At 40.1% G+C, this 25,571-nt stretch overlaps 1 protein-coding gene and 2 pseudogenes across 1 annotated transcript; all 3 read right to left on the reverse strand.

Moving 5' to 3' along the window:
• Positions 1-2,836: 2,836 nt before the first annotated feature.
• LOC133770609 (constitutive coactivator of PPAR-gamma-like protein 1) lies at positions 2,837-4,525 on the reverse strand (annotated as a pseudogene).
• A 2,046-nt stretch (positions 4,526-6,571) lies between these two features.
• On the reverse strand, positions 6,572-7,767 carry LOC133770610 (olfactory receptor 2A12-like; annotated as a pseudogene).
• A 16,178-nt stretch (positions 7,768-23,945) lies between these two features.
• Positions 23,946-24,866, reverse strand: LOC133770611 (olfactory receptor 2A25-like). Its single transcript, XM_062206665.1, has one exon. It carries the CDS (start codon positions 24,864-24,866, stop codon positions 23,946-23,948), a length of 921 nt encoding a protein of 306 aa, XP_062062649.1.
• Between the last annotated feature and the right edge of the window lie 705 nt (positions 24,867-25,571).

The raw sequence follows: 25,571 nt of genomic DNA on the forward strand, positions 1-25,571 counted from the left end.
ACCCACTCACCTCTATCTCTCTCCCTACATTAAAGGATAATGCTTGATGAGTATAAAATCCTTCCATTTCTTTCTTCATAACCACCTGTTTAATCAAATCATCTATGAGACTGATTCTTAAACTACAGTTTTAACTCTTAAACTGTAGTAGAAAGAACCCTTTTGAATAATAGTACTGTTTTTAATTTATTGTGGATGTAAGTAAAATATATATTCATTAGGAGGTGAATTTGGGTTATTTCTCATCTAAAATGTTGTGTAAGAAGGAAAACTTCACTTCACTTATCTCTTCCTTCTGCACACTATACTTCATGCATGTACTACTTCCCATTAGTTCATGTCTTGAAATTCTTATTCTTTGTTTAAAGTAAATTTTAACATTGTTTTATCTATTTGACTTCAATCATGATAACAATCTTTCAAAAGCACCCAAAGAGCCGTCTTCAACATGCTGACCCAAATTGGCCTCCTTCTATAATAGAATAGATCAAAGCAGTTCCTCTTAGCTTGCTTCAGGGTTTTGCTTAAATAACTTGCAAAAATTGTTTTTGTATTTTAAAATGTTTAACATGCAGTACTTATACATTTTAATGGAGGTACCATATTGTATTTCAACACACATATGCAATGTAACCAATCAAACCAGGCAACTAAGGTTTTCACTCCCTTCTCTTTTGTGTTGAAGCCCACCATATCCTCTTTGCTAGTTTCTTACACAGGATATAATACATTATTGTGAACTATAGTTTCCACATGGTACTACATAATGGAAGAATTTGTTGCTGCTATTCCACTGGGTTTTTGCAGGCCTTTTCAAATGAGGAGACAGGACAGAGGAGCGTTCATTCTAAGAGCATGCCACCAGATAGCCTTGGTCTCCCACTTTTATTTAGAGAGTACCAACAATTCCATAAGCCCACAGGCATGTTAGCAAGGTTATACATCAACTTAAGGATTTGGGAAAGGAATTTGGTCTGGTATTCTAAGAGCTGTATTGTAAATCTTCAGAGACAGGCCCATTTAGATGTGTGAATTTACAAATTCTGGAAAACACCCCAGGTACCTATTAAAATTTATTAGCCCCCTGCTGCTCCAGTTGCCACATTCCTTTGGGGTGGGTGTGCCTATCCCTGGCCTGTTTTGGCATGAGCAGAAACTGCAGCCTTGCCTCTAAATTCAGGGGTCCACCCCCACCCACCCACTGAGAGTCACTTATGCAGCATCTCTACAGCTTTGGTACCTGTTATCCAACATCCTCTATGTCCCCTATCCTTACCCTTCCCAATCTCTAGTAATCACTATTCTAAGTTCAAATCAACAGCTTATTTTTTTAGCTTCCACACATGAAGGAGAGCATATAGTATTCGTCTTTCTCTGTGTGACCTATTTCACTTATCATGATGACCTCAGTTCCTTCCATCTTCCTGCAAATGTCAGGATTTCTTTTTGTTTCGTGGTTGAATGCTGTTTAATTGTATACATATACCATATTTTCTTTATGCTCATATCCATCAATGGAAATCTAAATGGATTCCATATATTGGCTATTGTGAAGAGTGTTGCCATAACCATGGGGGGGGTGTTTTCATATACTGCTTTCATTTCCTTTAAATATATGCCTAAAACTGAGGCAACAGGGTCATATGGTAGATCTATTTTTATTTTTATTTTTTGAGGAACCTCCATCTGCTTTTCCTATTGGCTACAATAACTTGCATTTCTTCTCTTTTCTCTATATCCTCACCTGAATTTATTATTTTATTTATTTATTTATCTATTTATTTATTTCCAATAGTCTTTCTTACAGGATTGAGGTGATCTCACATTGTGATTTTGATTTAAATTTCCCTGATGACATGATATTTAATATTTTTTTCATGTATTTTCTGGCCATTTCTATTTCCTTTTCTGAGAAATATCTATTCAGATAGTTTTCCTAATTCTAATTGGATTTTTAATTTTTTTTTTTACTGCTGAGGTTTTTTTGAGTTTCTTATAGAAACTCTCTGCTATGGCCTAGGAAAGCAGTGGAAGATGGCCCAAGTACTTGGGCCCCTGTGGCTGTGTGGCTGACCCAGAAGAAGCTCTTGTCTCCTGGTTTCAGATTTGATACAGCTCCGGCCATTGCAGTCAATTGGGGATTCAACCATCGGATGGAAGACATTCTCTCTCTCTCTCTCTCTCTCTCTCTCTCTCTCTCTGCTTCCTCCTCTGTTTAACTCTGACTTGCAAATAAATAAATAAATCTTTAAAAAAACCAGCAGAAAGGCAATATTTCTCAATAATTTTTCAGCTTTGATAGTTGCACATTGTTTTAACACAAAAGAACCACATCAACAGTGACGAAATTTAAGATAGAAAAACTGTGGTTGTGCCTTATTTCTTATATCATCATAAAAAAGAAAGCCATAAACAAAGCTTCATTGTGAAACAGTAATACAAAATCAAATATAATGGCATAGATATGGCACCAAATGCTAAAAACTATATATACTTAAAGATTGCCAAAATTTGTTTTCTTTATAGTTCAAATAACAGAAATATAGATTTTTTTGAACAAGTTTAAACTTTATGTGTACTTCATTTAAAGTGCGGGAGTCAAATGCTCTTCATTTTCTTTTTCTTTTTTTTATTCATTCTAGCATTTTGACCACAACTGATTAAAACTAAACATGTGTTGTTTAAATCTCTGATTTCAAAGAGGGATCTGAATTTCAAAACTCATAATTTTTCTCTTACAGAAAGGACAAAATGTACATAACTGAAGGTGCTCTTTCTCTCCAGATATTCCTAAATCCTTTCCCTTCCAGCATCCTCCACCTTCTATAAAAGTAAGTTACTCTTCTTTATTTAAGACAGCCAAATCCAGAGCAGTTTCTCTGTGGCAAGCACTGTCTGTACTTAGCGCATTTCAGTGAGGATTTGTACTGCACATCTTAGAGTCAGTGCTCAAGGCACTTCCAGAGCAGCTGGGGGCCCTGTCATCACCTGCACTCCTATTCATCTGGGGCAGGGACTTCTCCTCTTCTGTCACTTCATTTTCTGCCAGCAACTCCTCTGAAGATGCAGCAGATGACTTCGGTTCCTCAGATTTTGACTTGAGCTCTTTGGCCACTTCCTCTGCTGAAGCAGCATACGGAGAAGGTCTGCCCTTACAGCCTCTGCAGTAGTACCTTCCACCTCTTCCAAAGGTTCAAATCATTGGGGTGGAAATAACTCCTCTTGCCCGCCCTCTGGCAGATCCTCCAACAGAGATCACCTGCAGGGAGAAGGGCCTTTGTCCACAGAGACCCAGCCTGCTCCCAGTCCATTGGCTCATCACAGTGCCAGCGATTTCTATCTTCTCTCCATGAGAAGGCACAGGTTGGACTCCACCCTGGGCCTTGCTAGCTCTGCTGCTGTCACTGCCTGAAAAGGCTCCACAGAGTCACAACACTGCCACCTGAAAGGGGCCTGTCACTACCGTTTCCCTCACGAAGCCTCCAAGGCCACAGACACAGTTACCCCATTGGGGCCTCTAAAGCCACACACTCCTGCAAAGCCTCTGGCCCTGCCTTGGGAGAGTGGCACAGGCCTGAAGTGCTGTGGGTACATTGAGGTAGGGTAGAAGGGCAGAGCAGGGGTTAGGGGAAGGGCAGGGGGTGGTTCTGCCGGAAGAGGTTGTGCCCCTCAGGGATGCTCTGGCCCATCCTCTCCACCTTGGCAGCCTGCTTAGCATGATGATGAGCAGGGTCTTTTCCCAGCTGGCTTTGAGGAACTTGGACTGGAAGAGCTTCCCATCAAAACACATCCACAGACAACAGTGCTTCCAGGGGATGGGCTTCCAGGGAACAGCGCCATGTCCACCCCACTCATGAAGAGAGCCCATAGCTGAATCCCTCGGGGGTTGAGGTTCTCAATCTTGAGCTCCTGAAGCTGATCTGGCTTGTAGAGCTTAGGGGACAGTGCCTGGGCCAGGAAGGCTTCTAGCTCCTGATGCTGCAGGATTCGAGTTCCTGGTCACTGCACCATATACCCTAAGGCACAGCAGAGAACCATGACGTGGGTGAGCACATTGGCAGGGCTCAGCATGGCAGGAGCATCTGACTGCATGCGGGCCAGGAAGGCCCTCATCCTGCGGTTCTTGTCTTCCACTGACTTGCCGAGCCAAAGCCTCTTCAAGTCGGGGCAGGTCCGTTCCCTGAAGTCCAGGGCTTTCACCAGTTCTGGAGTTTGAGGAGACTTCCGTTTGTAAGCTGCCCATTCCTTAATGATCACCAGCGAGAATTCTGCTTCTCTTCATCTGCCACCACCTTACCTTTGGTCCTCAAGACAGGCCAGGCCCAGCATGTCTCTTCATCCCCGGAGAGTGAGGGCGGGTCTGCAATATCAGCACAGCCAACATTCCTGTCTGGCATAGCAGAGAAGTAGCAGCTGTCGGGGCAGGTCCCTCCCAGGGAGGCAGCAGCACGTTGTGGCTGTGAGGGCCATGAGTGTGCCCCTGACCCATCCCAGCCCACCCTAGAGGCCTCTGGTGCCGCGTCATGGCCCCACCGCCCCATACAATGCTGCCAACATGGGCATGCAGGGCTTCCAGGACTACATCTAGAAGCACTGCCCGAATGTCGTGGTTTAGGTGCAGCTGCAGAAGCTGGCCTGGTATAGCTTGTTGGGCAGAGCGGTCCGCAGCGGGCCCTGCAGGCCCCGCTTCCCTGCTGGTGGATGCTGAGGACTGCCTGCATCGCCTATACAGGGGCTTCTACACTGATTGGGTCAACAGCGGTCAGTGGAGCCACCTGGTGGTGCTGGCCAAGGCCTGCTTTGGTGGCAACATCGAGCTGCTGGTGTTCTTCACCTGGATGCTGGAAAAGGCACAACTGCATGACTAGGTCAAGAGGCAGGGCAAGGAACGCCATGGGCGCAGCAGATCCTCAACTAACCAGAACAAAGGCACGCTGCCACCCAAGGTCTGGTTCCTGCTGCCCCTCTGTCTGGCCCACTGCATCTGTCTGGTGCTCATCTGCTTCCAGGTCAAGGTCGCACAGAGCCCTGAGGATCACCAACAGGAGGTAATTGGCTTCTGCGGAGAGAATGGTTTCCACAGCCTGGTGACACAGAACTCTGACTATGCCCTGTGCAACATCCCTTGATACATCAGCACCAATGCCCTCAAATTAGCTGCGGCGGGAAGAGCCTCACCTCGAGCCAGTACCTAATGCAAGAGGTTGCCAAGCAGCTGTAACTGAATCCAAACTGATTTCCTGTATTTGGTGTTCTGCTAGGAAATCACATTCTACCTGATGAGGATCTGGCACCATTTCACTGGAGTCTGCTAGGTCCAGAACATCCACTAGCCTCATTGAAGGCCCAGGCCCACCAGCTGGTATTGCCACCCTGTGATGTAGCCATCAAAGCTGTCACCCACCATGTCCATAACACTCAGGACACCTCTGAAGTGCTTACAGACTACAACTAATGCCTTTCACTGAGCCTAAGTATGCTTTTAACATTTTGTTCCCTGTAAAGAAAAAAATACCTTTTCTACATTGCTTGAGTTTTTTCCTTCCTTTTTCTTTCTGTTTTTAAAGTCCACTTGTCAGCTAGAATTTCAGTGGAGCATTTGACAAATATAAAATAATATAAGGGGGCCAGCCCTGTGGTGTAGCAGTAAAGCAGGTGCTGATTCGAGTCCCAGCTGCTTCACTTCCAATCCAGCTCTCTGCTATGGCCTGGGAAAGCAGTAGAAGATTGCCCAAGTCCTTGAGCCCCTGCACCTGAGTGGAGGACCCAGAAGAAGCTCCTGGTTCCTGGCTTCGGATCTGCACAGCTGCGGCCATTGTAGCCACCTAGGGAGTGAACCTGCAGATGGAAGACCTCTCTCTCTACCTCTCCATCTCTCTCTGTGTAACTCTGACTTTCAAATAAATAAATCAATCTTTAAAAAATAAAATAATATAAGAAATACAAGGATTCTGAAATTTTGATGTTTTCACTATCATTTCTGTCATTTTACCTCTTTTTAAACCTACGAAGATAGTGTAGGATATGCCCCATCAAAAGAAGGGTAGAAATAAAGAAAAAGGATGGCTTGAGTTTAAATGAACTAAGGAGTTCAACCCAGGATAAGGCAGTGGAATTAAATGTCCTATTTCTTTTCAAAATGGAAGAAAATTTGCATCAGAATTTACGCCATTTGGCAGATTTGCTAGTTGCCTGCCTAATGACCATTACCCACTTCTCTGCTGATCCTGTACTGATTTTCTAAAGGGAACAGGCTTCAAACTTATCAAAGAAAGCTGTTTTCATTATAACAGGAGATTAAACCATGGCTGATCTATGTGAAGCATTCCATTTTATCTTCATTGTCAGTGGTTTAGGAATGGCCATTTGACTCAGCTTTGGTTAGTGGAACACAAGGAAAGATCTGATGAGGAAAATATCCTTCCAAAAAGATTCTCTTCTCAAAAAAAGGAAAACATGGACAAAGATAATTTCCCTTTGCTTTTTTTCTACTGAAAATGATTTAACCACTTTTCTTCTGATAATTTTATTTTTCAAAGCCAATTTACACATCATCTGAATTTATAAGGTATCACACACTCAGGATGCCCCATTGATTCTTCACCTTCATCTCTGTTTCCAAAAATGCTTGTTTGTTCCAAAGATCTCTGTTTCTTCTTAGGGCACCTTTGGCCTCTGCATTCCTCAAACAATACACCAGGGTGTTCAGCAGAGGGTTGAAAAGGCTGTGAAACAATGATAGAATCTTCCTCTATTCCTGGGAATGGCTGGATTTGGGAGCCCTGTGTATGACAGTGGCACTGCCAAAGAAGAGCACCAGCACTCTGAGGTGGGAGGCACAGGTGGAGAAAGCCTTTCTGCAGCCCTCCCTGTACTGGATTCTTAGGATGGCAACCAGGATGTATGTGTAGGAGATAAGAACCAAGCACAGAGGCCCCACTAAAACAAACACAGAGCAGCAAAAAGAACCACTTGGTTTACCCTAATGTAAGCACAGGCCAATTTGGTATTTTTTTTAATTTTTATTTTTTAAATTTTTATTTATTTATTTTTTTGACAGGCAGAGTGGACAGTGAGAGAGACAGAGATAAAGGTCTTCCTTTTGCCGTTGGTTCACCCTCCAATGGCCACCGCGGCTGGCACACCGTGCTGATCCGATGTCAGGAGCCAGGTGCTTCTCCTGGTCTCCCATGGGGTGCAGGGCCCAAGCACTTGGGCCATCCTCCACTGAACTCCCTGGCCACAGCAGAGAGCTGGCCTGGAAGAGGGGCAACCGGGACAGAATCTGGCGCCCTGACCAGGACTAGAACCTGGTGTGCCAGCACTGCAAGATGGAGGATTAGCCTATTGAGCCTCGGCGCTGGACAGCACAGGCCGATTTGAATACTGGCATGATTTGACAAAAATGGTGATTGATTTTTTGGGGTCCACAAAAGGGCAGTCTCATGTGGATCAAGCAAAGAAGAAGCCAAGTATCCAGCCAATGGCAACCAGGATAGTGCACACTTTCCAGGTCATGATGAGGTTATTCTGTAAGGGGTGGCAGATTGCCACATGCCAGTCATAGGACATTGCTGCAAATACTCTACACTCAGTAACAGCAAAAGCCAAATACAGAAATGTCTTAAGTATGCATGGAACAAAGGAGATAAATTTCTTGTGCATCACAGGATTTGCTAGCATCTTAGGGACAGTGTGCAAGGTGTAGGATATATCAACAATGGCCAGTGTGAGAGGAAGAATACAAGGGAATGTGCAGCTTGGCATCCAGACAGATGAGACCCAAGATGATCCCAGTCCCCATCAGGGCAAGGCTATATAAAAGCAGGAAGTACCCAAAGAGGAAAACTCAAAGGTTGCGTCAACCTAGAATCCTAGTAGGATGACTTCTATTATCTGTGTTTTTTGCTCCTCAGATTCTTGTGACAGATAAATGCTATGGTGCACTTAAGGGAGAAATTTCAGAGCTGGAGGGTAGATATAAAAAAAGATATATTTATTATAGTGATTTAATTTATGCCAGAGGCTTCAAATCAATCATTCATGGATAAATCCAGTTCATCTAAGGGTTGTAATGCTCACTTGCAAATGTGACTTTCAGAGATATTTTAAATTTTTACTTCTTATGCAATGTTAAATATTAGGAGATTTAACTAACAACAGGGACTTCTGGCTTTTTTTGAAAGAATAAAAGATTTATCATTTCATTATATTTAATAATGAGCATAACAGACAGATACTCTGTCACTTACTGTTGTTTCTAAAATTATATATTTTCTCCAGCAGTTGAAGGTTAGTGACACATGAGTTCTATCATTGCATTTATACTACTGATCACATATTAATGTACTTTAAGTACTGGTTATATGTCATTTCATGTACATGCCGATCATTAACATACATTACTATGTATGTATTAATTATGAACATGCACTAAATACAAGCATGTACACTGCTTATTATATGTTTAGCCAAGAAGAAAGTGAAGATTTCTACTCAAGACGAGTTCCTAATTTCTCCTCTAATTCAAAACAGGGCTATGAGAGATAAAGCATAATATGCAAACCTAGAATAGTTATTCAGAGTTAAAAATGAGGCAACTCCTCCATGTACCAGAAATTAATCAGAAACATTATATACTTCAAGTCTGAGAACAGAGTAATACCCAGAATACAGTTTCTTTTTTTTTTCAAATGAGATTAAGGCAAGGCGTTATGAGATGGACACCAATATGATTGTTTGAAGCTTGGGGATTGTGTTGGGCCTATGAAAGGAGACTTGAGCAGTCAATGATAATATGCCTGTTATTAGATTATTTGTACATTGTCCTGAAGACACAAACTTAGTTGGTTAAAAACAACTCTTGGGTTGTGAATAACTTAACAGTAAAACAGTAAATATGCTTACTTGCACTCTAATTTGATCACCAAACCCTAAGAAAGTATTATAAAACCTGATTTTTCATGAGGGGTCCATACAGTCAGTGAAGAACAGCAAAAACTTAAAAACAAAAGACAGGGAGAAAGAAAAGATGGTAAAGCAAAATAAAAAAAGATAATAAAAAAACACTTTCATTAAATTGTGCTCAAAAAAATTGTCTCAAAACACATAAATTTCTTCCTTTTGATTTTTTTAACTTTTATTTAATGAATATAAATTTCCAGTGTACAGCTTACAATGGCTTCCCTCTCCCATAACTTCCCTCCCACCCGCAAGCCTCCCCTCTCCCACTCCCTCTCCCCTACCATTTGCATCAAGATTCATTTTCAATTCTCTTTATATACAGAAGATCAATTTAATATAAAGATTTCAACAGTTTGCACCCACATAGAAACACAAAGTGAAACATACTGTTTGAGTACTAGTTATAGCATTAAATCACAATGTACAGCACATTAAGGACAGAGATCCCACATGAGGAGCAAGTGCACAGTGGCTCCTGTTGTTGACCCAACAAATTGACACTCTAGTTTATGGCGCCAGTAACCATCCTAGGCTGCCGCCATGTGTTGCCAAGGCTATGGAAGCCTTCCAAGTTTGCCGACTCTGATCATATTTAGACAAGGTCATAAAAGACAGGGTGAGGATAGTAACCAATGATCCTAAGAGTGGCGTTTACCAGGTCTGAACAATTATACAGCATTAAGTGGGGAAGAGGACCATCAGTACACGCAGGTTGGGAGTAGAGCCATTGGTGGTAGAGTAGAGGTTATGATTACAAAGGAATGAGGCCCAAGTGCGCTAGACAGCCCTAGAACAAAGGACAGAGTCATTATTAGAGGAGCTAAGAAAGGTGCTGTCTAAGCTACAAGTAATTTTTCTGATTGAGAGGCAAATAGAACCTGATAGAAGGGGCTTGATACTAATCTGGTAGGCTTTAGGCCTTGTAAGTTAAGAGGCCCAGACCTATCAGAGTTTAATTCTATGTCAAAGAGAAATTGAGCTTCCTGTGATCTTTTGCTGTGAGGTTTCCTTCCTTTACCTTCTTTCCTATGGAAGACCATGTTTCTGTGTTTCTGTGTGTAACACATCTTTAAGCATCTTTTGCAGGGCTGGACGAGTGGCAACAAATTCTTTCAGTTTCTGTTTGCTATGGAAAGTCTTAATTTCACCTTCATTCACAAATGAGAGCTTTGCAGGATATAATATTCTGGGCTGGCAGTTTTTCTCTCTTAGTACCTGGGCTATATCTCGCCATTCCCTTCTAGCTTGTAGGGTTTCTGATGAGAAGTCAGCTGTGAGTCTAATCAGAGATCCTCTGAGAGTAATCTGACGTTTCTCTCTTGCACATTTTAGGATCTTTTCTTTATGTTTCACTGTGGTGAGTTTGATTACAATGTGTCGTGTGAGGATCTCTTTTGGTCATGTTTATTAGGGGTTCTATAAGCTTCCTGTACTAAGATGCCTCTGTCCTTCTCCAAACCTGCGAAATTTTCTGCTAGTATCTCACTGAAAATGCCTTCTAATCCTTTCTCCCTCTCCATGCCTTCAGGAACTCCTAGAACCCGCATGTTGGGTATTTTAATAGTATCCTGTAGATTCCCGACAATATTTTTTAGATTTCTAATTTCTTCTTCTTTTCTTTGGTTTGCCTGTTTCCTTTCCTGTTCTCTGTCTTCTAAGTCTGATATTCTCTATTCTGCTTCGCCCATTCTGCTTTTAAGGCTCTCTAATGTGTTTGTCATTTGATTTATTGAATTCTTCATTTCATTATGATTTCTCGTCACTATCACAGTTTTTTGTTCCACTAGTTGTTTCATTTCATTTTGATTCGTCCTTAATATTTCATTTTCACGAGAGAGATTTTCTATCTTATCCATTAAGGATTTCTGTAGTTCAAGAATTTGTTTTTGAGAACTTCTTAATGTTCTTATCAATTTTTTGAGATCTGCTTCTTGCATTTCTTCGATCTCATCATCTTCATAATCTTGAATTGGGGTGTCTTTTTCAGTTGGGGGCATCATAGTGTCTTCCTTGTTCTTGTTACCTTGGTTTTTGCGTTTGTTGTTTGGCATGTTGGAGATATTTGGTTTCTTCACTGTGGTGTTTTTTCTCTGTTACACAATGGCTCTATATTAAGTGGACTGTCTGCTTTCAGTGGAGCCTTAGAGGCTTGAGATGAGTGTGGACTGAGAGCTGTGTTTGGTTCCTCAGGGTTGAGGGTGTGTCAAAGATGACACTCCCAGGTTAGGTGTGGTAAATCTCTCTTTCTTTCTTTCTTTTTTTGATTCAAAAGGGAAGTAATTCCGGACAGCTGAACGTAATTGAAGGTAGTTAGCAGGCAAATGATATACCCACAGGAGCCAGAGATCGGAAGCTCTTTCCCAAGGACCACACAGGGAATCTGTGCTGCCCTCAGTGTGGGCTCCAATTCTCCTGCAATCTCCCACTGGGTTGCCAAGTTAGATCCTAATCTCCTGTTATTTCACCCCTCCCCCCAAAGTCAGGTGTTTCTGCTAGGCTCAGGGCTGGTGCAGACCTGAGGTCGCCCTGCTTATGACCTATGTCCAAAATGGCGCCTGCTCTGTCTTGCTTGCCTTTGAGAGGTGAGCGGAGAGAGAGAAACTTGTGTCCGTATCGGTCACTTTTTTTAATTTTTTTCCTCTCTCTCTTCTAGTTAGCCTGGTGAATTTTTCCCCACAGAGTTTCAAGCCTCGTTCCCTCTAGCCTCTTCTTTCCGCTTGCCCGCTGGTGTCTCGGGCTATTGAGGTTCAGCTCACCGTGCGTTCCAGCGCTGGTGTGTTGAGTCTGCTGCTGGTGTTCCGAACTTGGGCTCCCACGCTCTCCACGCAGGTACACTGTGAATCACTAGTTCCGGAAGAGTTTCCTCTGCTGTTTCATCCCCTACTCTTCCTTGACCCTGCAGTATCTCCACTTATATTAAACTGTCTCTCCCCCGGACTAATAGTGTGCAAAAACACATAAATTTCATAGTAAACATCTGGAACATTTATAACTGAATGAAAGATGAAATATACAGAAAAATCTTCAAAATACTCTAAAAAGGATAAGTATGAGGATTAGTGAAGATGTCACATTTACTAAAATGCTCCAAAGTTAATAAAAATAAAATTGGCCATAAAAGTACAATTAATGAATGAGCAGATCAATTACAGATCTTTGAAATAAGAAGCATAGTTACAAAACTTTAAAACTCAATAAAGAAAACAATTTTTAGTTATCAGGTTAAGGAAAATTGTGTCTTAGAAGAGCTCATGAGGGGCTGGTGCTGTGGTCTTGTGGATTAAGCCACAGCCTGTAGTGCTGGCATCCCATAAGGACATGTGTTTGCATTCTGGCTGCTCCACTTCCCATCTAGCTCCCTGCTAAAGCATCCATTCCCTGAGACACTGAAACCACATGGGAGACCCAGAAGAAGCTCCAGGCTGCTGGCTTCAGCCTGGCCTAACCCATCTGTTGTGGCTCTCTCTCTCTCTCTTTCTCTCTCTCTCTCTTCATAACTCTACCCTCCATGTACATAAATAACAATCTTAAAAGAACAACTATCCTGCTCAATGAGGAAGATACTTGGTTAAAAAAAAGAGAAAGAGAGAAAAAGTAGAGCTCATGAAGGAATCCACCAGATTTCAATACACACAGTACTTTGAAAGGATAGTTTAGAGACTTGAATAATACAATGAGAGCTGCATTTATCTATAATTAAGGTTACTGAGTGAAAGAAGAGGTAAAATGGGGGAGAACAACTAAACAAAAATATTTCAGCATTGACAATAATGGAAGCTTTAAATAACAGAAAACATGCATTCTGTTTAGTGAGTGCAATAAATAAAATGTATACTTAGACAAATCAAATAATTTTTCACAGTTCAAGATGATTCTTTAAATGAAAACTACACTTTGAGGAGCCACATGGGATAAATAAAAATTAATCCACAATCAATGGGAATTCTCAACACCCTTATCTTTGACTGTTGTCCTTCCTCCACGCTCACCATTTCACTGTGTATAAACCACTGGAACGCCTATTAGATCAAACCCATATCAATCCACCTGTCTTCTATATCTTTAAAGTACTCTTTCAGAATGTTTTTTTCTTTTTCTCTGTTTACCATGTTCTTGATGATATTCATAATATCCTGTTTAAAATTTATTGTATGTTTATTTTAAGTAACAATTTATCTTTTTCCAAAATTTACAAGTTGATATTACATAGATGTTCATGTATATATAAAATAAATCTCTCTTTGTCTCTCCCACACACACACACAGGTTAAAAATGAATAATGGAAAACATGTTGCAGGCAAAGAGAAACTGATAGTATCAATCTTGATGTTATTCCATAGCATGTATAAGCATAAAGGTGGACACTCCATAAGAATAATGAAAGTAGTTCAACATTTTTTCTCTATAAGATTTTCAAATATATAATATCCTCTTTTATTTGAATAATAGTATCTAGAAAACCTATAGAAACTCTATGCATAAGGCTGAAATGTTCAATGCTTTCCCCCTTTGTTGTAAAATAAACCTAAGGTGTTCCACCAGCAAAGCTTCTATCTAATGGTCACTCAAAAACTACCCAGCAGTAAGTAAAAAAGAAGTAACGATATATGCATTAAAAATGCAAATGTCATTATTCACATTGTAATTTAGAAACTTGTAAAATTCGTACTAATTTAGTTGATTAACTGAACTCATTACTTGAATTACAAAATCTTGGGACTCAAGGTTAAAACACAATTAAGGGCCAGCACCGTGGCTCAATAAGCTAATCCTCCGCCTTGCGGCGCCGGCACACCGGGTTCTAGTCCCGGTTGGGGCACCGGATTCTGTCCCGGTTGCCCCTCTTCCAGGACAGCTCTCTGCTGTGGCCCAGGAGTGCAGTGGAGGATGGTACAAGTACTTGGGCCCTGCACCCACATGGGAGACCAAGAGTAAGCACCTGGCTCCTGCCATTGGATCAGCACAGTGCACCGGCCACAGTGCGCCAGCTGCGGCGGCCATTGGAGGGTGAGCCAATGGCAAAAGGAAGACCTTTCTCTCTGTCTCTCTCTCTCACTGTCCACTCTGCCTGTCAAAAAAAAAAACACATAATTAAGAATATGCATACAATTGTGTTTATAGATTGGGAATTTTATAAAGGTTATAAACCTTTCCAAATTGATCTATGGTTTCAATGGAATTCAAATGAATTTTCAGCAGAATTTTTTGATTGTAGAAATTAATAATCATATTCTAAATACTATGAGAATGCAAAATGTCCATGGTAACCTAGTAAATCTTGATAAAAATGAGTATAAAAACTTGCTCTGCTATGAGCAAGACTTATTATAAAAATAGGAGTAATTAAATCAATATAGTGTTGGGACAAGGATAAACAAATACATCAATGAAACATTGTGGATGATGAAAAAATGCAGAAACACAAATTCCAGTCTCAATTTAGATCTAACTATGAATGGGGCAAATTAGAGCTATTTTTTGTGATCTCAGAGTAACCAAATGTTTCTCTGTATAAAACATTTGGTTACTCTGAGATCACAAAACTAAATGTCTTAAGCAGAATCTAAATGGGCCAACCATTTTATCATTACAAAGTTATACCAGGTTTCTCTTTTCTTCGTACTTTCAAAATTTGAGAGCAGTGCCATTTTCATCTCAGTTTCATTACTTCCTTAAAACTGCTTCTCATAGTGACTTTAAATAAATGAAAAGCAAGTAAGAATGTATTCAATTTTTTTATTTTTAAAAGTGAAAGTTTTTACTGAATGTATTGCTAGATACAAACACATGTGAATTAGAGAAACAATTTTTGTCAGAGAGCCATTTCACAGTATTGCCATCCACTAGGACTTCACACAGACAGGCTTCTCTGTTACAGAATTTCTTGTGACCAAGAAATCCTTATCATATAGTCACAGGGCTTTTTCCTGGCACCTATTAGGAAATGAAATTTAATACTCCTTTTTTTCTGGCTGGAAGACAGTTCTGGGATATAATACAAGCAGATGACTTGCATGTAAAAAGGAATGAATATGGATGGCAGGAAAAATTACAGAACAACTCAAACTTCAATTTCTTCATTTCTACAAAGGGACAGCACAACAAGATGGCTCTTAAGGAAAGGAAGGGTCTTCAAAGAAGGAGACACTCTTCTCTGAAGGGAGAGGAGAACATCCTCTTTGCTTATGGCCATGTCCAAATAACGACGAAGTCTGTGGTCACAAAAGGCCTCCATAGCCCTGGCAGCCCACAACAAGAGCCTCAGATGATCACTGACATCATAAAAAAGAGTGTTAATTGTTAAAGGAACAACAGTAGTCACTGTACACTTGCTCCCCAGGTAGGACCTCTGTCCCTATTGAATTGCAATATGAGAATCGACTGCAAATTCTTTCCCCAAACTGCACTCTATATGTTGTGTGTGAGAGTGTGGGCAAATTGTTGAAATCTATGATTAGCATAGAGATGGTTCTCTATATATAAAGTCATACTAAAAATGATCCATAATGAAGAAGGATATGGGAGAGGGAATGGAAGGTGGGAAGGGAGCAAAGCAGGGGGCATAGGGCAAAGAACCCTGTATTTCTAAAGATGTATCTATGTAAAAATGAATTCATTAAATAAATAAACAAACAAACATAAAAAGCCTAGGGGAAAAGATAGCTCTTAAGTCCTTCTCAGTTTGATACTTTGAGTCATGAACATCTACTGCTCCCTGATAGTTCCTCTGAGTATGACCTGGAAGAGGATGAGACTAAGAGGAGTCTGTAACCTCTGCTATGTTTTGATGCCACAAAAATCGCAAGCTACTCTGGCACTCAGGGTAGTGCCAGGAAGGGATCTCTATTTCTCCCTCTCTAAACCAAATGATTTCTACCAGCCATCTTTCCTGGTTTCATGTAAACTCTCAATCAGTGTATAGATAATGATTCTTACAGAGTAAGATGGAATTTCTGGTCATTCCCTCAAATACAATGTACAGAAAAACAGAGATGGGGAAAGATTGATGCTGAATCACCTGCCTCTGAAGCAGGTTTGGTGGATGATGAGTCCCAGTTATTCTTTCTGACCTGAGGATTGGGACAGGACACAGCACTGCTCAGGAGTCTTCTAGATGTGAGAGTTTTACCCTCTGATCACTTAAGTCTAGCCACTCTCTGAAGACACACCCATGGAGTGCAGGGAACAAAATCTGAAGACTCTATCCACCATTCTGTCTTCCCTGTAGAGCAGTGCGACTGCTTCCCCCTCTGCCTCTGGGTCTCCAGCTCTGTCATCGTGTGTGTGTGTGTGTGTGTGTGTTTGTATATGCATGCCCATGCATGTGCACGTGAACAAACATGTACATAGGCAGAGCAGTGAGAGGTCAGCAAGAATGGCAGGGGTCACAGAAACTTCTAGTCCTAAGACCCAGCTTTCAGGATTATGTTACAGAGTGCAGCCTCCAAGGATTTGGAGAAACTGTGTAATTGATCTGAGAATTGTGCCTGCCTCCAGACTCCCTTTTGGAAAGACTGAATTTTATGATGTGATAAATGTGACCCCCTTGGAGTTTATTCAGGCAGTACCTCCAAGGACTCTATCCTCCTTAGGGAGAAAAGACTGTTGATCTACTACAGACCGATTTCCTGAAATGAGTTACCAAATATTTCTGTTGTAAATGTATTGTTTAATTTGGAAGCTCATGGTGTTTGAATCCTATTTACTCAATGTTTCCTGGCTTCCTTCAATTGCAAGCCACTCTATACTTCTCCCACTATCAAAGCATATCTTTGCCACTGCCTTCACCAAATATATATTTAGTTTTAGACTATATTTGTAAGCTTTTATTCCAAGAATTTCAATGTTATATTAAAATTATATGGCACACCCATCCTTTTGGTGCAGTGGTTTATACCAAAGCCAGCATCTCATGTCAGAGCACTGGTTTGAGTTCCAGATGCTCTGCTTCTGATCCAGCTCCCTGTTAATGTGCCTGGGAAATCAGCAAAAGATGGCACAAGTGCTTTGGCCCTTGCCAACCATGTGGGAGACATGGGTGGAATTTCTGGCTCCCAGCTTCAGTCTGGCCCAGCCCAGGCTATTGCGCTCTTGCTCTCGCTCTCGCTCTCTCTTGCTCTCTCTCTCTCCCCTTCTCTCTCACTTTACCTTTTTACCTTCAAATAAATATAATACATCATAAAGATATATATATATATATATATATATATATATATAGCAAAAAACATGTCTGCTACTAACAATAGAGCTGAAGAAAAATACACAGCCATGATGGCATAGATCATAGGAAATTAATCTCAGATAATTGAATTTAAATTAACATCAACTGGACTCTTATTTAAAGAGGAAGATGCTGGGACAACCTCTTTAAAAAGTATATTTATAGTACAATATATTGTATTTCTCCCCAGGCCTTAGCTGTCATTTCCAAATTTTTCTTTTAGCCATTCCTTATTTTTAAGGAAAGATATTATAAAGAACTTGGTTTGTTTTGAAACTCTCAGTCCTGAAATGTCTTTTGAAGTTTATAGATGTGTATGTACCAAGCACCTTCTCCATATTTTCTAGTATTCTCTCCCCAAAAGGTTAGTGATTATGACCACTCTTGGGGGATCAAGGTGCAGGTATTTCTGACTCAATGTCTCCTTCTGGTCACCTCTTTGTGATGGGGCTACTCATTCCTCTTTTACCTGCCAAAGACAAATGCACTCTTGCGATACCTTCATGAGAGATGATTAAGAAAAACCCTGAAAAGGATTTCATTGTATTATTTCCTAAGAAAGGAGCCATAATCTCAGCTGCAAGTCCACATGCATTCAGTTTTTAAAAGTTATTCTGGGGGCAAGTGTTGTAACACAGTGGGTTAAGTTGCTGCATGCAATGCTGGCTTCCGATGTGTGGTGGTTTGAGTCCTGGCTGCTCTGCTTCTGATTCAGCTCCTTATTAATCTATCTGGGGAAGTAGAAGATGGTCCAAGTGCTTGGGCCCTTACCTCCCACATTGGAGGCCTGGATGGAAGTCCAGATGCCAGGCTTCAACCCTAGCCATTGTGGCAATTTGGGGAGTGAACCAGTGATGGAAGATTTTTTTCTTCTCTCTGTATCCGTCCCACATAGTGTTACTCTTTGAAATAAATAAAGTAATATTATTTTTAAAAAATTGATCTTTTTTTCAGTATTGCAGCATTTTATTGAATCAGGCAAGGAATCTCCACAATGTCGCACATACAAGTTTATATACAGTTATAAGGGCATGTCACTTGTCACAAAGATACAGCTGAACAGTAGGTTGGCAAATCTAGAATTCTGAGAACATTCAAAGAGTAAACACAGTAAAAGTCATGCAAGTTCTAGAATAGTGAATCATGATGGAGCTCACTCAACTTATCCTTTATCTTATCCTTTATCTTCAAAATGCATATTGTATCTTTAACCAGAAAAAAATGAATCTGACAACCAGCAGGTTGTCTCTGGTTGATGTTAAGGACTATCGAGCCTCTTTGTCTCTGGCCTGTCTGAGTGGAAATAACCCTAAGCCCACAGGTTTTCAGGAAGAGATTTCCTGCTGTAAAATGCATGCCCTTTATTCATATCACTCCTTAAAGTCAAGGAGCTTCGCTTAAAGCATGTATGTGTATGATACCTAAACCAGGAGTCCCAGCTATGACCTTCTCATGTATTTACACTGAATATGGGCCCACAACAAACCATGTGAAGATTAAAGAGACTGTGAGTAGAGAAACAATTCAGTGATCCTGCCATAACCTAGGTCTATTGTAGCTTAGCTAAGTGACACTAAGTTTAAGAACCTTAAGAGACCTTATGGACTATTTCTTAGGTGGTAGTTCTGAACTTTTAGGTCTAAAATGATGGCTGGACTTCACACAGTCTCAAACTGATTTGTCCAGATCTACCTGTAATATGTACTCCACATCCTAATGGGTGGGTAGACATGATCAAAGGCTGTTTTATAAGCTTTACCTTCCCATAAGCTTTACTTCCCCTACACCACACCTCCTGTAGAAGCTCCCCAATGTAAGCCAAAAGGTCAATTCTGGATTTAAACTTGTCTGAACTAGGATTATAAGAGTTAACATGCAAATACAGGGACAAAGTTAAATTCATTTGTAAACAGCAAATATTATAGATGTATGCTACTATCCTGCTAAACAGAAGACCTGGAGAAAACAAAGATGACAACACCCACATTAAATAAACAAAAATATTGAAGGTAATTTTATTTTATAGCAACTAAATTTATTCACCAAATGTTTCATGACCACAAAAATTAAAACCACAGTTGTGTGTGATTTCTACCAATGTACTTGAAAAGATCTAAAATAACATTTGATAAAATTCTGTTTTTGCATCAAAACTTATATACTCAGGCATTTCTTCCTTTTTTTAAAAAAAAAGTTATTGCTGATGGTTTCCACATAGAATGAAAGCTGTATTTTTGTAAAAATATATTTAATTACAAACAATTGGCTGGCGCCATGGCTCAATAGGCTAATCCTCTGCCTGCAGCTCTGGCACCCAGGGTTCTAGTCCCGGTTGGGGCACCAGATTCTGTCCTGGTTGCTCTTCTTCCAGTCCAGCTCTCTGCTGTGGCCCAGGAGTGCAGTGGAGGATGGCCCAAGTCTTTGGGCCCTGCACCCGCATGGGAGACCAAGAGTAAGCACCTGGCTCCTGGCTTCGGATCAGCACGGTGTGCCGACCTCAGCGGCCATTGTGGGGTGAACCAACGGAAAAGGAAGAGCTTTCTGTCTCTCTCTCACTGTCCACTCTACCTGTCAAAAAATTTTTAAAAATTTAAAAATTTAAAAAATAATTACAAACAATTAAAACCAAAGTGCCTGTCACCCACCAATGCCATATTGAAATATTACACACACACACAGACACACACACACACACACACACACACACACATATATATATATATATATATATATATATATATATATATAAAGGTACTTCCAAAAGTTCATGGAATAGTTGTTCATGGAAAAGAGGATTTAAAATAGAATTTTTCTGGTTTAAAAACATTTTGAATTTCATGCGTAATGTAGGTTATGAGTAATTGATAATAGCAATTCTATAGGCAGCCTATTAAGCATTCATCTAGGATATTCATAACCCCAAAAGGATGTATATATCTCATTCAGGGAATGGTTATTTGTTTAAGGTCCAAAGTGTAGGCATCTCACATATCTACTAGAAAAGCTAAATTCATTTTGATATGTGTATGCAATGCAATACTATAAAATAGAGAAAAGTAATGAATTACAGCCACACACAACAACCCAGGTGGATCCCACAAATCTACAGATGAGTGAAAGGGGGCACATAAAAAATGCATACTTTGTCCATTTCCTGTTTATATTAACTCCAGGAAAGACCTCTATTGGAAGTCAGAGTGCTAGTTACCTTTTCAGGAGTGGGTAGGGAAAATTGGAAGTGGGAATAATGATGGCTCCTAGAGTGCCAGAATGTTTTATTTTTGTCTCAGAAAAGGTTACATGAATCTGTTTACTTTGTGATCTTTCACGGAGCTTAACTTTTGATTTGTGTATTTCTTTATGTGTCTATAATAATATAATAAAGATTTTAAAAGTTCTTCCCTGGATTCATTCTTTAAGTCTAGCCCACCATTAATTGAGGCCCATTTAACTTCCTGTCATTCAGCTCAATAAATCCCATTCCATTTATGTGTGTATTTATCTAGTTCAGCCTCCACCAGCATTTCTTGCTTCAACTAATATGTAGCTTTTAAACTGATTTGACTGACATCAATCTTGTTTCTTCAATTTCTCATTCCACATAAGCACCATAAGGCTTTCTAAATTAAGTTCTGATTACCTAGCATCTTCATATTTACAAACCAGTTTCACATTTCATATAGGAGGCATGTTGAGATTATGAGTCTGGATATGAATTCTTCCACATATGGTTTTCTCCCTAACCTTGCTTCTTATCAGTTCTTGCCTTGTATTTTGTAATGAAAAACCCTGAGCTACTTTTAATCCTCTCCTCCCACCATAGCTTACATGCTACTCTTGGAGTCTGTTTCTCCCAATCATTATATGGAACATACCTTCTTGCCAAACTATGAGTCCCAGAGTCTTGTAGCTCATTCTTACTCACACTTCAAGATGGTCTTCTGTTCCAGGAAGCCTACCTTAAGTTTTTCCAGTTCTGAGTGAGTTATTCTTTCTCTGGGCAATATGAGAATCTTTGCATATATCAGCGATTAACTCAGTATATGTAATTGTTAGTTTCCATTTAGGTATGTTTTGTTCTCACTAGACAGTGTGTAAACAGTACAAATATGTCTTACTCATCCTTTCATTTCGGGCAATGTATGTGCATATGAATGTGTGTGCATGTGTTTATATATATATATGTATATATATACATAAATTTCAGCTATCTGAATTGCATGAATTCATGCTTATAAAATATTCATTGTTTCTTTAGAGAGCTGAGGTTGGAAAGAAAAGACTGAGTCATTTACTTAATGAATTATTTGACATAATGGCATTTCATATCAGATAATGCTATATTTTTGCATATTACTGCTTTTGTAAAACTGCAAATGTGATTTCTTTCTTGTTTCATGTATAAGTTGTTCCCCTTGCTCTTTAACGCTATGATAAATGTCATTTGAGTTTACATTAATAAATGCTATTTATTGAGCACTCATGATTCGTGAACTCTGCTAATTTTTACATGATACTTCCTCTCATCTTCAAACCAACTTGCAAGTTAGTGTCAGTGACTTCATTTTGCACACAATAATTCTAAATTCCAAGGAGTATGAATAAATTATAAAAGTTTGCACATCTAGCACCTGTTGATTTTTTTTAACAACTCAGGTCTATTTGAACCCAAAACCCACACATTCTTAACTTTTCTTTTGGTAACTGAATCATATCTGCAAAACAGACATTCTTATAAAAATGATGCTGTATAAGGGAGAAATCTGTATATTTTCCTCCTCAAAAATACTCTTTTCAAGTTTTCAAATAATCTTCTCTAATAGTCAGAATCACTGAGACCAGGCCTATTAAAATCTTGCAGTAAAGATGTGTTAACCTAGGTATGATTTGAATGCTTTATAATATTGAATTTCTACATAGAAACATTAAAGCAGGTCTTTTGTATGTGTTCTTCACTATATTACTTTTTCTTCACATAGGTTTTTAACTTTGTTTAAATTTTTTTCTGAGTACCTTATAATTTTGTTGTGAATATTAATGAAATTTAAAAAATCCCCTTTCTGCAGCCAGTGCTTGGTGTGGCTCGTAAAGCCGCCACCTGAGGCACCGGCATCTCATACAGTTCAAGTACCAGCTGTACCATTTTCTAACTACCTCCCAGCTAACTCATCTGGGAAAGAAGTGGGGGTTGGCTAAAGTTCTTGAGCCCTGAAACCACGTAGAAGACCTGGAAAAAGCTCCTAGCTAAGGCGTGGCCCAGCCCTTGCCATTGTGGCTGTTTTTGGAGTGTGAAAGCAAATGAAAGATCTCCCGCTCTGGCTCTCTCTTTCTCTATAACTCTGCCTTTTACCAGCAAAGGAGGAGGTACCTTTCTCTGAAGGGAGGACAGAACTTCCACTTTGACTATGACCTTGTCAGAATAAGATTGAAGTCGGCGAACCCTACAGGGTTCCATAGCCTCGGCAACTCATGACTAGAGCCTAGGGAGATTACTGACGCCATAAATAAGAGTGTCAAATTGTTAAGTCCACAACAGGAGTCACTGTGTACTTACTTCTCATGTGGGATCTGTCCTTAATGTGTTGTCCAATGTGAAGTAATGCTATAACTAGTACTGAAACAGTATTTTACACTTTGTGTTTCTGTGTGGGTACAAACTGATGAAATCTTTACTTAATATATACTAAATCAATCTTCTGTATATAAAGATAATTGAGAATGAATCTTGATGTGAATGGAATGGGATAGGGAAAGGGAGATGGGAGGTGTGTGAGTGGGAGGGAAATTATGGGGGGGGGGGGAAGCCATTGTAATCCATAAACTGTACTTTGGAAATTTATATTTACTAAATAAAAAAAGAAAAAAAAACTCTGCCTTTTAAATGAATAAAGTAAATATTAAAAATACCACTTCCTTTTCTCACAGTTAACTGCTGATATATTTTTAAAAGCTGTTATTACATCATAAGTAAAATAAGAAACTTACAGAAAGACAAATATGCAAAGACAAATATGTTCTCTCTCATATGTGAAAGTAAAAAACTGAGCTTAGAATTGTGATCAATAGAACTTGGGAAGGGTGAGAATGGGGAAGATGCTGTAAAGGTGATAATAGGCAGTCAAACATGGTCAGATAGAAGTAGCTGGTTCTGGTGTTCATAGCACAGTGGTGCAATCATTGGACACAATAACATATTATCTACTGCAGCATATTCTCTTTTCTTGAAGCCAAGACTTAGTCTTATTCGTGCCTAAGTTATGCTTTCAAAAAATCACTATCATAAGAATAGATGCCAATATTTAGCTGTATTCCAATTTTTACAGGCAAAGACATTGGCTGAATTAAAAATATTTAAATAACTTACTGTGTCATGAATCACTCTCAATTCCTATATCATAAATACTCTACCAATGACTTAATTTATTCCATATAATTTTGCTAACACATCCTATGTACATATATAAAACTACACAAATTTATTTCCTCTTACTCATAACATTTCACATAACTACATTAAAACTGTGCACAGAACATTTACTATGGAGATATTTTTGTTCCATACACAGGACTGAAATTCAATGCTAGAGTGAGGAGAACATAGTGGACTTTCTTGGGAGGTGCTCAAAGGGAACTTTCAAGAAGAGTGAAAAGATTGCCTAGAGTATGTCTATGTATCCTTTGTAAGTATGGAATGAGATGCTTGCAACATTCCTATAAACCTAGTTATCTTTCTGCTGTATCAAGCTTTGAGGAAGTTCTCTAATTTCCAAGCATCCTCTTTAGTGCAACTTTGACTTCTTTATTCCGTAGACTATAGATCATGGGGTTGAGCATGGGGTTGAAGAGGCTGTGGAATAGCAGCAGGTACTTCTTTTGCTCCTTTGCATTCCCATGTTGGGGCCCAACATACATAACAATGGCTGTGCCATAGAAAAGCCCAACCACGCTGAGGTGGGAGGAGCAGGTGGAAAAGGCTTTCTGTCTCCCCTCCCCTGACTGGATCTTTATGATGGCCCACAGAATATGAATGTAAGATAGTACAGTTGCAGAAAAGGGTCCCACCAGCACAGAGACTGCCCCCAGCAAAACAATGACCTCATTGATGTGGGTATCTGCACAAGCAAGTTTGAGAACAGCTAGAATTTCACAGAAAAAGTGATTAACTTTCTGCGGTCCACAGAAGGGCAATGGTAGAAGTAACACCAGATGTACAAGAGCCAAAAAGACTCCTAACATCCAGGAAGTCACAGCCAGGGTGATGCACACTCTCCAGCTGATGATGGCAGAATATCGGAGGGGGCAGCAGATGGCCACATACCGATCATAGGACATCACCACCAGAAGGAGACATTCAGTGTGAGCAAAAGTCAAAAAGAGAAAGGTTTGTGTTAGGCAGCCAGCAAAGGAGATGGGCCTGGCTGGATTCAGGAGGTTCACCAGCATCTGGGGCACTGTGTTGCAGGCATACGTGATGTCGACAATGGCCAAGTGTGAAAGGAAGAAGTACATGGGGGTATGCAGTCTGGAGTCCAGCCAGATGAGTCCAAGAATGACCCCATTCCCTAGCAGGGTGAGGGTGTAGAACAGCAAGAAGAGCCCAAAGAAGAACACTTGAGTCCTTGGTCCAAGGGGAAATCCCAGGAGAATGAACTCTGTGATCATGGTCTGATTTCCTGCCATTATCTTGTGGAATACACAAGGGAGCTCACCAAGTCTGAATGTCTGGGCCAAGTGCAGAAACATGGTACAACCTTGTGTCACATTGTTTGAATATTTCATGGTGATATTACGAATGATAAGTGTAAAATCATCAAAATATTACTAAAATATTAAATGTATTTAGAGATTATTAAATATAATTTACTATGTAAACATAATGATTTACACTTGAAATAGAAGGAGGTGTGTCACCTATGACAAATTACATACTAATATTATATTACAGTGGTTAGTAAATTTCACTTCTTTTCTCAAACCAACTATTACCACAGTTCAAACTTTGTTAATGTTAAATTACCTTCACAGCAGTGGACAATTTTCTCAGTTGGTGACAACTGTATCAGACCTCTGCTATGTGTATTCCTGCCTTGCAGTGTACATGGGTTCAGGGTTTGAATGTGTGCTAGGGTTGTTTTTTTTTTTTTATTTTTTGACAGGCAGAGTTAGACAGTGAGAGAAGAGACAGAGAGAAAAGTCTTCCTTTTCCATTGGTTTACTTCCCAAGCAGCCACTACGGCCAGGTCTTTGCAGCCAGCACACTGTGCTGATCCGAAACCAGGAGCCAGGTGCTTACTCTTGGTCTCCCATGTGGGTGCAGGGCCCAAGGACTTGGGCCATCCTCCACTGCACTCCTGGGCCACAGCAGAGAGCTGGACTGGAAGAGGA

Source organism: Lepus europaeus, chromosome 11, assembly GCF_033115175.1.
Source record: "Lepus europaeus isolate LE1 chromosome 11, mLepTim1.pri, whole genome shotgun sequence".
In the NCBI taxonomy this organism is placed as follows: Eukaryota; Metazoa; Chordata; class Mammalia; order Lagomorpha; family Leporidae; genus Lepus; species Lepus europaeus.

Bases quoted from the DNA above. Each gene is read 5' to 3' on its own strand.
- LOC133770611 (XM_062206665.1), bottom strand. From the start codon at position 24,866: ATGGCAGGAAATCAGACCATGATCACAGAGTTCATTCTCCTGGGATTT.